This window comes from Puma concolor, chromosome E4 (assembly GCF_028749965.1).
Source record: "Puma concolor isolate L17-30 chromosome E4, mPumCon1.1.hap2, whole genome shotgun sequence".
NCBI classification, from domain to species: Eukaryota; Metazoa; Chordata; class Mammalia; order Carnivora; family Felidae; genus Puma; species Puma concolor.
The window spans coordinates 68,696,260-68,711,934 of NC_141683.1; the positions used below are offsets into that span (position 1 = coordinate 68,696,260).

The window sequence follows — 15,675 nt, forward strand, 5'->3', positions numbered from 1 at the left end:
TCAGACCCCGTCACACTCTCACGGGAGTTTGTCGGGGCCACGGAAGCACCTAGTACGTGGGAGGCCTGTGTCGGTGAGGTGAGCCCAGGTACCTTCTCAGTGGGAGGAGGTCTGGTGGAGCCACAAGACCACGTCTCATCAAGGGAAGCAGCCTGCGTGGGGCCGGGGAGAAGTGCTCCCGAGGACCCCCTCGCGTGTGTTGCGTCGTACGTGACCGCAGATGACACGCCCTGCCGTCTTCCGGGTGGAAACCACGGCGCCCGGCCAAGTCCCACCTGCTGTACCTGGGACGCCCCCAGGCACTCACTCACCTGGGACGGGGCAGCCGGAAGACCCCCGCTGCAGGTACAGAGGGAAGAAGGCCGCACCTGTCCGGTCTGGCTGAACACGCGGTGTTTTTGTGGTGGGTGCCGAGTCGCAAATCCGCTCAGGGACAAAAAGTAGGTGGGGTGGTGCACACGTTTATTTCTCCTTTTTCTCACACAGCAAGGCAACCCGTGTTGTGACCCAGTGACTGGGGGGTCTCTTCGTGGGTAAGTGCACGGAGGTCAGGAAGTCTGCAGGCAAGCCAGTGGTTGTCACAGTTCTTGACCTCTCAGGCGTCTGATACACCGGGCACTCAAACGTGTAGCGCTGCGTATCTGTCTGGTCAGAAGCACCTGCTCGCTCAGTGGAAAGCTGAAAAACAAATCCAACAGTTAGATGGCAAAGCAGGAGCTCACTTTCCACGCGCCAGGTTTGGGGGACGGCCGCTCGCTGAACACACGGCTGGTTAGGGGTTCTGTGGCCGGAGGACCTGTGTGACCATCGTGGCCTCGGGAACAGTCTGGAGAAGCAGCTGGTAGAGCATCTATTCCAGGTTTTAGCAATGTTCTAGGCTGTTGTATTTATTTTTATGTTTAAAGAATTTTTAATGTTTAGTTTCGAGAGAGACGTCAGAATGTGAGTGGAGGAGGGGCAGAGAGAGAGGGAGACAGAATCCGAAGCAGGCTCTAGGCTCCGAGCTGTCAGCACAGAGCCCGATGCGGGGGCTCGAACCCACAAACCGTGAGATCGTGACCTGAGCCAAAGTCAGACGCTCAGCCGACTGAGCCACTCAGGCTATTTTACATGTTTGCCATCTAGGGGCATCTGGGTGGCTCAGCGGTTAAGTGTCCAACTTCAGCTCAGGTCACGATCTCACAGTTTGTGAGTTCGAGCCCCGTACTGGGCTTCACTGGCAGTTCAGAGCCTGGAGCCTGCTTCGGATTCTGTGTCTTCCTCTCTCTCTGCCCCTCCCCTGCGTGTGCTCGCTCTCCCTCCCTCCCTCTTTCCCTCTCAAAAAAATATAAACGTTGAAACAACGATGTTTAAAAAAATGAACTTTCTTGAGGCAGAATTTATAAGTACTGTGTTTATTAACTTTATATGTGTGATTCAGTGAGTACTGAAAAGTACATATTAAAAATACATACCGGGGCGCCTGGGTGACTCAGTCCAATGAGCATCCAGCTTTGGCTCAGGTCATGATCTCCGGTTCGTGGGTTCGAGCCCTGCGTCCAGCTCCGTGCTGACAGCTCACAGCCCGGAGTCTGTGTCCCCCCCTCTCTCTGCCCCTTCCCCGCTCGCACTCTCTCTCAACAGTAAACGTTAAAAAAAAATTTTTTTTAATGTTGTCTAAAGCGTATCAGCAAATGTCCCTCGTGAAACCACAGGGAACGGGACAGGAAGGAACGGCTCGGGTCCCCGCGGGAAGGCCCACAAGGCCGACTGCACGGTAAACACATGCAATTACCTTTGTTGGCAGGAAGTAGATTTCAGGGAAATCATAACAGAGCTCACGAGGCAGCGAGTCCTCTAGTATGTTTTGTTCCCGATTCCACCTTGCGCCCTCGACGAATAAACCGAAAACGTGAACTCCGACGTGAGTGCGGTCTGTGCCCTGAGATGAAAGAGAGGCGGTGTGGGTGGGTCCCCGGGCAGGGCGCTTCCTTCAACCGAAGCTCCGTCTGGGGGAGGGTCCTGGGGGAGACGGAGAGCTGCCCTCCGAGACCCGCCCCCCGGACGCCCGAAGCTGCAGCTCGCACCGAGCCCTGTGTGGACCGGGGTCTCCCTACACTCCCACGGTGTGGTCTCGTGTATAAACGGGGCACGGGGAGAGGGTGACGGCAATAACTAAGAACAAAATAGAGCAGTTCTCACAACACCACGTAATAAAAGCCACGTGAATGTGGTCTCCCTCCCTCCCAAGATGTCTTGTCGGCCGCATCCCCCCTTCTTGTCGACCTTCTGACACTCAGGAGGGGGACTGTATGATCCCGACCGGGGACCACGGGCCACTGAAGCCACGGAAACCGTGGAGGGGCGCTCCTGTGTCCCGACACCGGCCACCACACAGATGAGTCCTGGAGACACTGTGCCGAGTGAAAGGGGCCAGTCGCAGGGACAGACGCTACAGGAGGCTCCTGTCGCCAGATTTATAGGGACAAAAAATAGATGCGATCAGGACAGGCGGGCGGGACGTGGACGTCCACGGGGACAGTGCCTCGGTTCCGGAGGTGGAGGGCGTGAGGGCCGCCCCGCAGCGTGGACGTGCTCAGGGCCACCCGGCTGTGCACTCAGAAACGGTGAGCATGAGGGCGCCTGGGGGGGCTCAGTCGGGTGAGCGTCCAGCTCTGGACTTCGGCTCGGGTCACCGTCTCACAGTTCGTGAGCTCGAGCCCCGCCCGGGGTTCTGCCCCGCCCCACTTGCACGCACTCTCTCTCTCTCTGTAAGTAAATAAACTTTAAAAAAGGAAATAGTTAAAATGGCAAGTCCAGTGTTACCTTATGTATATTCTGCCATAGAACAAAAGTAGGAAAAAGTAAAAGCTGCTTGAAGGAAAAGGGAAGACGGAGGGTCCGCGCGTCGCTTTGGGACTTGTGTGCTGCGCGGCACGGGGGAGGCTGAGTGGAGGCTGGCGAGGGGAAGACCGACAGCTCTCCCCAGTGCCCTCAGCGTTCTGGTACCTCAGAGGCCGTCCTGACTGTGTTGAGGTTCCCGTGGATGGCCGCGGAGAACCCCTCGTCTCTGCTGTCAGCGGTGTCCGAGATCACACGGTGGGCAAACGTGAGGGCGCCGAGAGAGATTCCCTGGGACCGTCCGTAGTCGTGAAGCACGGCCACGAGAAAAGCTTTGGGGAAAAGCACAGAGCGACGAGTTCCCTGTGAGTCAGGGGCACCCAGGGCTCTGCGTTCCCTCCTGGCCACAAGCCGGCTCCCGGGAGCAAGGAGGAGACCCGAGCACGTCAGAGTCTTGGTCGAGAAACGGCACACGGACGAGTGGGAAGAGGAAGGCACGTTTTCCTCTGGGGTCGCCAAGCTGTTGGGTGTCCCCTTGGCTGTGTGGACAAAGGCTACGTGCAGCTGAGAAAAAGGAGACCAAGACAGAGTGGAAACAGCCCAGATATGAGGAGGCAGAGGACAGTCGATCACCTGGATCCAGCCATTCCTGAAGCCAAACCTCTGGCCTGCCTTCCCACTCGCATGAGCCTATGACTTGCCCTGTTCTGCTCAAGCAGGTTTGGATTGCGTCCTGTGTCTTAACACCAGGATTCCTAACACAGCTCCCAACTGTTCTGCCAGCCAGTTCCCCCTCTTGCTTAATCCATCCTGCGTGAACTGCCAGGTTAGGAGCTTCACTCTGCTTCTGAATCGTGTAATGCCCCTGCTGGGGTCTCTATACCAGCGCTCACCGAGTCACCTGGGCACTGAGGCCCCCGCCACACTGGCGTGTTTCCCGTGCTGTGCCGTTGCGGGAAATGTCTGAGCGGGCACCCGGCTGGTGACTTCGCTCCTGCCCTCCTCCTGGGACGCGCTTCCTCCAAATTTCCTCAGAACTTTCCAAGGCCCGAGAAGCCGTCTCTGCCCTGGCCCTCCTCTGTGCGCCTCTCGGGGGTCCGCGGCCTCCAGGGGACAAGACTGGGGCCACCAACCTCTTTGTGCTTCTGGTGGTAGCTGGCACGCCCTGGCCCTGTCCCCCAGGTGCTCAGTGACACTGCCACGCTGTCGAGCCCCCGTGTCTCCTGAGCTCCAGCCCCCTAGAGCCACCTGCCCACCGCCCACCATGCGGTCTCCTCCGAACGTCTCAGACTTGACAGGTGACGGCCACCTCTCTGCCCATCACGTTGCTCCTCTCCCTGTGTCCCCGTGTCCCTGTGTCAGTAACGGTCGTCAGCCGCCACCCAGCTCTCTGAGCCCAAGACCGGGGAGCCTCCCTCTCTGCTCCCTCAGCGTCCTACGACTATTCTCTTCCACCCTCCTCTGTCGTCCTTCCAGGCCACCGCCAATTCTCGCCTGGGGAAAAGCAGACGCCTAAGTGCCTGGGACCCAGGCTCCGCTCCGGCCCCTCCCCCGTGTTGCGGAGTCAGGTCAAGGCCCCCCCGCCTGAGACGGGGCAGCGGCCCAGATCCCCCCCCCCACCAGGAGCCCCCACCAGGAGCCAGCCCTGCCCACCTTTTCAGCTTCATCCCACACCGTTCGCCCTTCGTGGGCTTTCACTCTGCCCCTGCCCACACTGAACGTTTCACGTGGGCTTCTCCCCCCTCGTATCTGGCCTTTGACCCGAACAGAAACGCGATTCCCAGTCAATGCTGTGTTTCAACACGTGGGTTTCTGCGTCACACGAGCCGAGTTCCGATCCCGGCTCAGTTGTGTGACTTTGGGAAAATTACTTACCTTCTCTGTGCCAGGGTTTTCCTGAGAACAGGGAGGGCCGTGTGAACACCACCACGGGACTGTCGTGAGGACTGCTCTCCACAGAGAGCTCGCGACAGCGCCCGGCCCCCGGTGAGCACGGGTCCTGGGATTAACCGCCGTCCCCTTGTGCGCTCGGCACCTGCCGCTTCCGGCAGCCGGCTCTCTGTCTCAGCAGCCTTTCCTGGTCCCCGCTCAGGTCCCCCTGCTTTATGCTCCCAAAGCCCTCACTGGTTCACTCATTCACACATTCGTTCAGAAACTCGTGTAATGGTTCTGGGATTACGTATCGGGAGTTTAAGGCGCTGGGGGCTGCGCGGCCTGGAGTAGAAAGATGGGGGGCTGCCCGCGTGGGGCTCCGTGGTGTCTTATACGCCCCATCACCCAACCATGCATCGTAACGCCCTCCGTGGGGACGTCTTCCCCTCCCGTGTGACCTGAGCAGTGGCTCCCGAGACCCGGCACGGTTCCAGGCGTTCGCTTTTGTTGAATGAATGAACAGAAATGGCTGAGGCACAGATTCTGTCCTTGGGGGGCACCCACCTCCCGCGGCCCCGATAAAGTGTGGTGGCCTTTGAGGGAGGCCACGTCGGCCTTTGACATCAGAGTCGGTGGAGGTGGTGACGCTCCTGCCAGGGGCAGGTGCAGTCAGGCAAGGGTGGTCCTACTGGGGAGGGGGGAGGTGGGGTGAGGAAGGGAAGGGAAGCGGAGGGAGGGAGGAGAGGCTCCCCACCCCCGGGGCGTAGTGCCTGGGGATGCAGGGCTGTGGCTTTGGGTCTTTCACGCTGAAGGGGAGGAGGAGGGAGGCCGGCAGGGAGCGCGAACGTGGGGGGCTGGGAGGGGGCCCTCGCCCTGTTCTCACACTCACCTTGCGGAAAGAAGAAAGCTGGGAGCCAGTATCTTGCAGGAAATCCTTCACAGAAATCACTGGTTTTATTGTCAGAGGATCTGGGGTTTTGGGCGGACGATGGAATGGAATGCTTCCCGGTGGCGACAAATCTCATGTACCTGTAGGAGGCAGACCGTAGACCGAGGGGTCACGGGCACCGTCATCGCCCGTCCACGCGGCCAGGCCCTCCACGGCCCCTCGTCCCCTTCTCATATGAGGCTTAACCCCACTCGGGACCCTCGTCTCGTCCTTCAGGGGAGACCAGCTGTGGCTTTGAAGGGCGAGGCCCTAACTCGCTGGAAGGCAATGGATTTAGGCAACGAGGGATGTGCTGGGCATCCTGACTGGGCGCCGAGGAGTCTGTGGATTGTTCCGGAGCTGGTGACTCTGAGAGGATAGGTCCTAGCATTTGCTTAGAGGTAAGTGGCACAAAAGGCGGTTTGGCACAGACTTTGGAACCAGATTTTCTGGCTTCAAATCTCAAGGCTTCTACCCTAGTTGTGAAACGCTGGGCAAGCTACTTCACATCCTTGTGCCTCACTCACATCTAAGACAAGGCTGACGAATGACCGGGCTGACTGCATCTCGCAGGGTTACTGTCAGAGTCACGTGAGGACGTGGGACACAGGCACTCCTTGAGCGATAGCTGCTCTCGTGCCCTTCAAATGATTTTGATCTATGTATTAAACTCGTTTAAAAATTACACGTAACTAACCCTTACTTCCTTTTGCACTTCCCTCTGCTGGTGTCACAGGACAGAGTGTAGAATAACAGGAAGGGAAATGTACCAGGTCTGGTCCTGTGTGTCCTTGAGCGGAGGGACCATGGACGGGACCCAGGGTATCCTGTGTCTCCAGGTCTCCATCCTAGACTGAAGACAACAGTACCCCCCCCCCAATCCCGCTTGATTCACATGTTGCTCTGAGAACCCAAAAGTCCAACCATATGAAACTACGTGGTAAACCGTTAAGTTCTTCGCAAAATTAAGGAAGAGAATAAAGCCGCTTTCATCCGTACCGATGATGTATTGCAGTGTAAGCCATTTTGGCCCAAGTGTTGAAGAAATTCACTCGCTGGATGAGATCGTTAACCCAGGAACTCAGAGGCTTACAGGACTTGTAGGCATGTTTCTGTTGGGATTTAGAGACAAGCACATCACTTTTAAATTTTTTTTTTTTAGGATTTGTCTTTGGGGTCATTGGGAACATCTCTGCAAACTTTGGTAACAGACTCGACTGCCAGGGAGAACGATGGCAGGAGGACGCCATTTTCCAGTGGAGAGCACATAATGGGGAACCCAAAGACCGACCGTCATGGTGACCGTGCTTCAGACAGGATGCCTGATGTTTCCATCCTGGCTGAACGCCCTTCTCACTCTTCCTAAGTCCTTTGGTCTGCCCCTCCCCCCTTCTCTGGGCGGCTAACTCGACATACCATTAAATGTGAGCAGTTCCAACTCACGGCCCCCCACACCAAATCCTATAACCCACCCACCCACCACTGATGAGCTGCCTCTTCCAGTGCAGAGTCCAGCTGACCCCTGCCCCATGCTCTGCACAGCCTTTCTGGAGAATTCTGTCTTCTGTAGTGTCAGCTATTTTCCACCCTGTTTATTAATGCGCTTGTATCCTAAAAACACAACCACCCAGCACTCAATCCTACTTATTTGATCCTCAACAAAATACTAGCAAATGGATTCCAGGAACACATTAAAAGGATCATAAACCATGATCAAGTGGGATTCACCCCAGGATGCAAGGATGGTTCAACACGGGCAAATCGATAAATGTGACGCACCACATAAACTGAATGAGGGATAAATCACATGATCATTTCAGTAAATGGGGAAAAAGCATTTGACAAAATTCAACATCCTCTCATGATAAAAACTCCCAACAAATTAGTATAGAAGGAATCTTGCTGAGCATAAGGGCCACATATGACAAGCCATAGCTAACATCATACTGAGTAGTGAAAGGTTAAAACCTTCTCCCTCTAAGATCAAGAACAAGAACTCTCATCATCTCTATTCAACATAGTACAGAGAGCCCTAGCCATAGCAATTAGGCAAGAAAAAGAATTAAAAGCATAAAAATTGGGAAGGAAGAAGTGAAATTGCCTCCGTTTGTAGGTGATATCATCTTATACACGGAAAGCCCTAAAGATTCCAAAAAACTGTTAGAACTAATAAATGAATTCAGTAAAATTGCAGGATATAAAATCAACAGAGAAATTAGTTGCATTACTACCCATTACCAACAAACTGTCTGAAAGAGAAATCACGAAAGCAGTCCTATCTACGATAGCATCAAAGATAACAAAATACTTAGGACTAAATTTCAACAAGGAGATAAAAGACCTGCACACTAAAAAATATACAAAGTTGGTGGAAGACCGTGAGGAAGACAGAAGTAACTGGAAAGACTTCCTGTCTTCTTGGATTAGAAGGATATTGTGAAAAATTCTTTCTACAGAAAAATCTATAATACAATACAGTCCTAATCAAAATCCCCATGGCATTTTTCACAGAAATAGAAAAAATATTCTAAAATTTGTATGGAAATACAAAAGACCCCAGATAGCCAGAGCAATTCTGAAAAAGGAGATCAAAGCTGGAGGCTTTGAAGGTCTCTTACAAAGTTGTAGTAGTAAAACCAATACGGTTCTGGCATAAAAACAGGCACATAGACCAGTGGAACAGAACAGAGCCCAGGCACAAACCCAGACGTATGTGGTCAACTAATTTTTTTTTTTTTTTGTCAACTCATTTTTGACAAGGGTGCCAGGAACACAGACTGGGGGGGGGGGGGGGAGGGGGAAAGAACGGTCTCCTCAACCAATGAAGCTGGGAAAACTGGGTCTCCACATGCAAAATAATGAAATTGGATCCCTATCTTACACCACTCACAAAAGTTAAGTAGAAATGGACCTACAAACGTGTGGGCAACTAATACTTGACAAAGCAGGAAAGAATATCCGATGGAAAAAAGACAGTCTCCTCAGCAAGTGGTGCTGGGAAAACTGGACAGTGACAAGAAGAAGAATGAGCCCGGACCACTTTCTCACACCATACACAAAAAGACACTCAAAATGGATGAAAGACCTAAATGTGAGGCAGGAAACCATCAAAATCCTAGAGGAGAAGACAGGCAACAACCTTTTTGACCTTGGCCACGGCAGCTTCTTACTACGCATTCCTCTGCAGGCAAGGGAAATAAAAGCAAAAATGAACTATTGGGACCTCATCAAGATAAAAAGCTTCTGCACAACGAAGGAAACCATCAACAAAACTAAAAGGTAACTGACGGAATGGGAGAAGATATTGGCAAACGACAAATCAGATAAAGGGTTAGTATCTAAAATCTATAAAGAACTTATCAAACTCAACACCCAAAAAACAAATAATCCAGTGAGGAAATGGGCAGAAGACATGAATATACATTTTCCTAAAGAAGACATCCAGATGGCTAACAGACACAGGAGAAAATGCTCAATATCGCTCATCATCAGGGAAATACAAATCAAAACCACACTGAGATACCACCTCACACCTGTCAGAATGGCTAAAACCAACAACTCAGGCAACAGCAGATGTTGGCGAGGGTGTGAAGAAAGAGGATCTCTTCTGCGCTGCTGGCGGGAATGCAAGCTGGGGCAGCCACTCTGGAAAACAGTATGGAGGTTCCTCAAAAAACTAAAAGTAGAACTACCCTATGACCCAGAAATTACACTACTAGATATTTATCCAGAGGTTACAAAAATGCTGATTCAAAGGAGATGCACCCCAATATTTATAGCTGCACTATCGACAATAGCCAAATTATGGGAAGAGCCCAAATGTCCATCGACTGATGAATGGATAAAGAAGACATGGGGTGTGTGTGTGTGTGTGTGTGTGTATAATGGAATATTACTCAGCGATCAAAAAGAATGAAATCTTGCCATTTGCAACAACGTGGATGGAACTAGAGTGTATTATGTTAAGCAAAATAAGTCAGAGAAAGACAAATATATGATTTCACTCATGGGAATTTAAGAAACACAATGGATGCACATTGGGGAAGGAAAAATAAGGTAAAAAACAGGGAGGCAGACCATAAGAGACTCTTAAATACAGAGAACAAACTGAGGGTTGCTGGAGGGGAGATGGGTGGGGGGATGGGCTAAATGGGTGACGGACATTAAGGAGGGCGCTTGCTGGGGCGAGCACGGGGTTTTACATGTCAGTGACAAATCACTAAATTATATTCTTGAATCCAATTCTATACTGTATGTTAACTAATTTAAATTTAATTTAAAAAAGTCAAGTAGAAATGATTCAAAGATTTAAATAAAATCTGGAACAATAAAACTTCTAGAAGAAACATGGAAAAAGATCCTTGACAATGGTCTTGGCAATGATTTCTTGGATAAGACACCGGAGCACATTCAACAAAAGCTAAAACAAGCGGGACTAGATTCCTTCTGCACAGCAAAGGAAACAATTGATAAACTGGAAAAGCAACTTACAGAATGGGAGAAGATATTCACAAGCCATCTATCTGACAAGGAATTAAATCCAAAGTATATATAAAGCACTCACTCATCCAACTCAACAGCCATAAAATCAATCCGATTAAAAAATGGGCGAAGGACCCGAAGAGACCTTTTCCCAAGGAAGATACACAATGGCCAACGGGTACCCGGAAACGTGCTCAACGTCAGTAGTCCTCAGGGAAATGCAAACCCAACCCCAAGGAGAGATCACCTCACACCTGCGGATGAAGGTTGGTTCATGAAGGTTGGAGGATGGTCACTACCGAGGGGACAGATGACGACAAACGTTGGGGAGAATGTGGAGAAAAGGAAACCCTGATACACTGTTGCCGGGAATTTCAGATGGTTCGGTCATTATGGAAGACAGTACTGTAGCTCCTTAAAACTTAAACACTGAACTCTCACACGACCCGGCAAGGCCACCCCGGGTCACCTATACGCAGGAACAGAGATCAGTGCTTTGAAGAGAGGTCTGCATTCCCACGTGCCCTGCTGCTTTATTCACAACAGCGCAGATGTGGAAGCAACCCAAGCGTCTCTCCACGCGTGACCGGAAGAGGAAAACGTGGCGTGTGCACACACAATCGGGTGTCACTCAGCCATAATAAAGGAAGGAAGTCCTGCCGTTTGCAACAACATGGATGAGCCCGCAGGGCATTCTGCCGAGTGAAATAAGCCAGACGGAGAAACCTAAAAACTGGATCACTCACGTGTGGAATCTAAGACAGAAAAGCCCGTTTCGTAGAGACTGAGACTAGGACGGTGGTGGCTGGGGTGGGGGCGGGGGAAATGGGGGTGATGTTGTCAAGGGGCACAAATCTTACAAGAATAAAAGTGGAAGCTGTGCCTGGAAGCCCTTTTAGGTCCTCAGATGTTCTGTGTCCACAGTAGGCTGTGGTCATCTGCCCTCAGACAGCTCTCCGCCCGCCGTCCGTGTGGCACACCACACAGCCAGTGGCACTCCTGGCCACCCGAACGTCCAAGCCGGACATTTCCACCCGGCCAGCTTCAGCCCGGGTCACTCTGGCAGGGGTGCCGACTCAGCCGGGGGTGGCTGTACCTGCTAGTGACCCACAGGGGGCCACATTCTCTCAGCCTGACCTTGAACACATGTACATCCCGGACCTGTCACAAGTTAGCCTCTCTGCCCCTCAGTTCCCATGTCCGCAGACTCAGCACCTCAACCTTCTGTGCCAGCGTGCGCACAGTTGTCATCGCTTTCTGGGACTCTGGGTTTTGTGGGCAGGTTTTGTTTTTGTTTTTTTTTAATTTGAAATACAATTTAGATAGCATAAAATTCACTCACTTCAATGCTTTTTAGTATATTCATCACCTTGTGGAGCCATCACCATAATCGTTTTTAGAACATTTTCATCACTTGAAGACAAAACCCCACACGCCCTTGACGAGTCAACCGCCAGTCATCCTCAGCCCCGGGCGACGGCTCATCTACTGCCCAGCTTGGCCGAGTTTCCTATTCTGGACGTTTCATGGAAGTGAGATGACATGTGGCCTTTCGGACTGCCTTCTCTCAGTTCCTATAATGTTTTGGGGGGTCATTCAGGCTGTAGTGTGTCTATACTTGAGTCGTGTTGATGGGTGAATAATGTTCCTCGGTATAGACGTGCTCGTGTGTATCATGTCTGTGTACCTACCGTGTTCTGTCTGTCCATTCGTCAGGAACGCTGGCGTGGTTTCTGTCTTACGAACAATGCTGCCGTGAACATTCGTGGCAAGTTTCGGTGTGACAAGGTTTGAATTTCCCTTGGGTATATACCTGGGAGGAGTGCTGGGTCAGATGGGGACTGTTTACCTTTCTGAGGAGTTTACAGACTGTTTTCCAGGGTGGCCACACCATTTTACATTCCCATCAAGCGCAAAGCCTCCAGCCTCACATGACTGCCGCGTTCCTTATCACCTGCCCTTTGGATTCTACTCTCCCTGGTGGGTGTGAAATTGTATCTCACTATGGTTTCGATTCACAGTTTCCTGATGACAAATGATGTTAAGCATCTTTTTGATGTGCCTATGTAGGTTTTTTTTTTTTTAATTGAGAGAGAGACAGAGAGAGAGAGAGACAGAGAGAGAGAGAGAGAGAGAATGAGTTGGGGCCAGGGTGGGGGGAGAGAGAATCCCAAGCAGGCTCCGCACCATCAGCACAGAGCCCAATGCAGGGCTTTGAACCCACGAACCATGAGATCATGACTTGAGCCGAAATCAAGACGCTCAAGTGACTGAGCCCCCCAGGTGCCCCTCTATACAGATTTTTAATCTGGTGTAGGATCCAGGGTTTGAGGGAGGCTGGTACTAACTATAAAGGGAGAATTAAACTTCAGGAGCAATGGTTTTGTAAGTTCAACATCGTGTTACCTTTTCGACAATCCTGCTCGCCTCCTACCCCAGGTTGCCAGAACTTCACGGCTGATTTTATTCTTGTTCTCATAAACGTTGTGTTTCTATGATTTGGTTTTCTGATTAAGCCTATGGCCCGGGAGTCATTCATCTTTCTGTTTTGCCTTTTTTTTTTTTAATTTAAAAGTGCCATTCATCGGGGCGCCTGGGTGGCTCAGTCGGTTGAGCGGCCGACTTCGGCTCAGGTCACGATCTCGCGGTCCGTGAGTTCGAGCCCCGCGTCGGGCTCTGTGCTGACAGCTCAGAGCCTGGAGCCCGTTTCAGATTCTGTGTCTCCCTCTCTCTCTGACCCTCCCCTGTTCATGCTCTGTCTCTCTCTGTCTCAAAAATAAATAAACGTTAAAAAAAAAAAATTAAAAAAAAAAAAAAGTGCCATTCAGCTTTTTCCTATACGGTCTCATCATCTAAATATGGAGATCTAGGAAGGACAAGGCAAAAATAGAAATCACGCAGAATCGTGTCACCCAGAGCAAATTCGTATGTTCTCTTCCAGCTCTCTCTCCATATATAGCTCTGTACACAGTTGGTGCTCTGTGTAGCGAAGTCACCGCGAACGCTGCGTCAGTGGGCACTGAACTGTTGTTCCTGTTTACATTTTTGTCACATAGTCAGTAAAGTGCTTAAAGACATCTTGATGGTACTGATGTGTTGAGACTGGACTCACGGCCAAAAGCACTAGAACTCACGAGTGAACGAAGCGGATCTGACACAGGTGTTTTCTCCATAAAGCACATCACAGCCTTCCGGGCAGCGACTCCACGCGGCGTTTCGGCTTTGCCACTGTAACCAGCAAGACCACCAACCGAAAGCACAAACATGAAAGCTGTGGCTGTAGACAGAGCACGAAGAGAGCACCTGTGTGACACTAGGAGAGCTACAACCAGAAGCCGGATGTCACCCGTTTGATCTCAGCGGGGACTGTGCATGGGGCGGGGAGACTGTGCACGGAGGGGGAGTGTGCACAGGGGGGTGGGGGGAACTGTGCACGGGGTGGGGAGTGTACATGGAGGGGAGCTGTGCACAGAGGGGGAGTGTGCAACGGGGGGGAACTGTACACGGGGGGGCAGTGTACACGGAGGGGAGCTGTGCACGGAGGGGGACTGTGCAGGGGGGAGGAACTGTGCATGGGGGCGGAGTGTGCACATGGTGGGAGCTGTGCACGGAGGGGGAGTGTGCACAGGGGGGTGGGGGGAACTGTGCACGGTGGGGAGTGTGCATGGAGGGGAGCTGTGCACGGAGGGGGAGTGTGCACAGGGGGGTGGGGGGAACTGTGCACGGTGGGGAGTGTACATGGAGGGGAGCTGTGCACGGAGGGGGACTGTGCAGGGGGGAGGAACTGTGCGGGGGGGGGGTGTGCACATGGTGGGAGCTGTGCATGGAGGGGGAGTGTGCAGGGGGGAGGAACTGTGCATGGGGGCAGAGTGTGCACATGATGGGAGCTGTGCACGGAGGGGGAGTGTGCACAGGGTGGGGACTGTGCACGGGGAGTGTACATGGAGGGGAGCTGTGCACGGAGGGAGACTGTGCAGGGGGGAGGAACTGTGCGGGGGGGGGTGTGCACATGGTGGGAGCTGTGCATGGAGGGGGCGTGTGCAGGGGAGAGGAACTGTGCATGGGGGCAGAGTGTGCACATGATGGGAACTGTGCACGGAGGGGGAGTGTGCACAGGGTGGGGACTGTGCACGGGGAGTGTACATGGAGGGGAGCTGTGCACAGAGGGGGACTGTGCAGGGGGGAGGAACTGTGCATGGGGGCGGAGTGTGCACATGGTGGGAGCTGTGCACGGAGGGGGAGTGTGCACAGGGGGGTGGGGGGAACTGTGCACGGTGGGGAGTGTGCATGGAGGGGAGCTGTGCACGGAGGGGGAGTGTGCACGGGGGGGGGACTGTGCATGGGGGGGAGAGTGTGCACACGGGGGGGAAACAGTGCATGGAGGGGGACTGTGCATGGGGAGTGTACACGGAGGGGAGCTGTGCACACGGCGGGGGGTGGGGGGGACTGAAACGTTTCTGCACTCGGCACACGTGTAAATGACCCCTAAGCACTGAGAGTACAGTTTTGGAGTTAGAAATTAGTTTCAACAAGCAGGCAAGTGTGCAAAGACGTAATGCCTGAGTGGTGACGAGTGACCTGTATGAGGGTGTGTGTGTGTAGTTTTGTCATCGTCTTTGAGCTTCCTTCTGTCGACAAAGCTGTAGCTGTGGTTCATTCCCCTGCATGACTGTATTGTCTGTCGTGTGAATACACCACGCATTTATCCATTCTGTTGTGGGTGACACATTGGAACTGTTTGTGACTAACAACGATGTTCTGAATATCATCGTACGTGTCCCCTGATGCCCAGGTGCAAGGGTTTACGTACCTACGAAGTCGAGATCGGACTGTGTGCCACCTTGGGACTTAAAAACTCCTCGTTCACGAAACAGCAGAACAAGCTTCTCTCCCTCCTCTAAGATTGGGGAAGTTGTGCAATTTTTTCCGACTGTTTTAGTGGCTGCTCTAAAAACCACAGCGTGCATACTTGACCTGCCCGAGTCTCCAGGTCATTGTTAAGTAGCCTCCTTGATAACACGAGACCTGAAACCTCCATACGCTCCCCAGGCCTGGCTTAGACGTTCTTCTTCGTCCCTCCACTTCATCTGGTCAACGTCCCGTCCCGCTCCAAAAGCCGGAGGCTAGTACGCTGCCTGATCTTTGTCGGGATCGATTTACCACTTGCTTTCCTCCTGTCCCGTCTCAGACCTTTCAATTGTTTCCCTTTCCCCTCTGCCTGAAGTATGTCAGTTAGCTCACATTATTAGTGTTTGCTAATGACGAATTCTGTTTTTCTCTCTTTTTGGCCTGTTTTATTTCATCCTCAATTTAGAAACAAGAGTTTCGTCTGCACAGCTTTAGTGTAACATTTCACTTCTCCCAACATATTGAAGATGCCATCCTCACGCCTTTGAATGTTCCTTTTCCTCTAGCTTCTTTAAGATTTTCCTTTGATTTTCTAGGGGACCTGATGGGCTCAGTCGGTTAAGCATCTGGCTTCGGCTCAGGTCATGATCTCGCAGTTCGTGAGTTCGAGTCCCACGTCAGGCTCTGTGCTGACAACTCGGAGCCTGGAGCCTGTTTCAGATTCT

The 15,675-nt window shown here is 52.3% G+C and overlaps 1 protein-coding gene across 1 annotated transcript in view; it reads right to left on the minus strand.

Moving 5' to 3' along the window:
* Positions 1-441: 441 nt before the first annotated feature.
* DNAH14 (dynein axonemal heavy chain 14) overlaps positions 442-15,675 on the minus strand; it is a 334,473-nt gene continuing 319,239 nt past the window's right edge. The window contains exons 82-86 of the mRNA XM_086693941.1: positions 6,620-6,732; positions 5,582-5,721; positions 2,989-3,152; positions 1,775-1,921; positions 442-678 (exon numbers count right to left, since the gene is read on the minus strand). Coding sequence (XP_086550067.1) covers positions 463-678; positions 1,775-1,921; positions 2,989-3,152; positions 5,582-5,721; positions 6,620-6,732 — 780 coding nt within the window. The 3' untranslated portion in view covers positions 442-462. The remainder of the gene's footprint in view (positions 679-1,774; positions 1,922-2,988; positions 3,153-5,581; positions 5,722-6,619; positions 6,733-15,675) is intronic.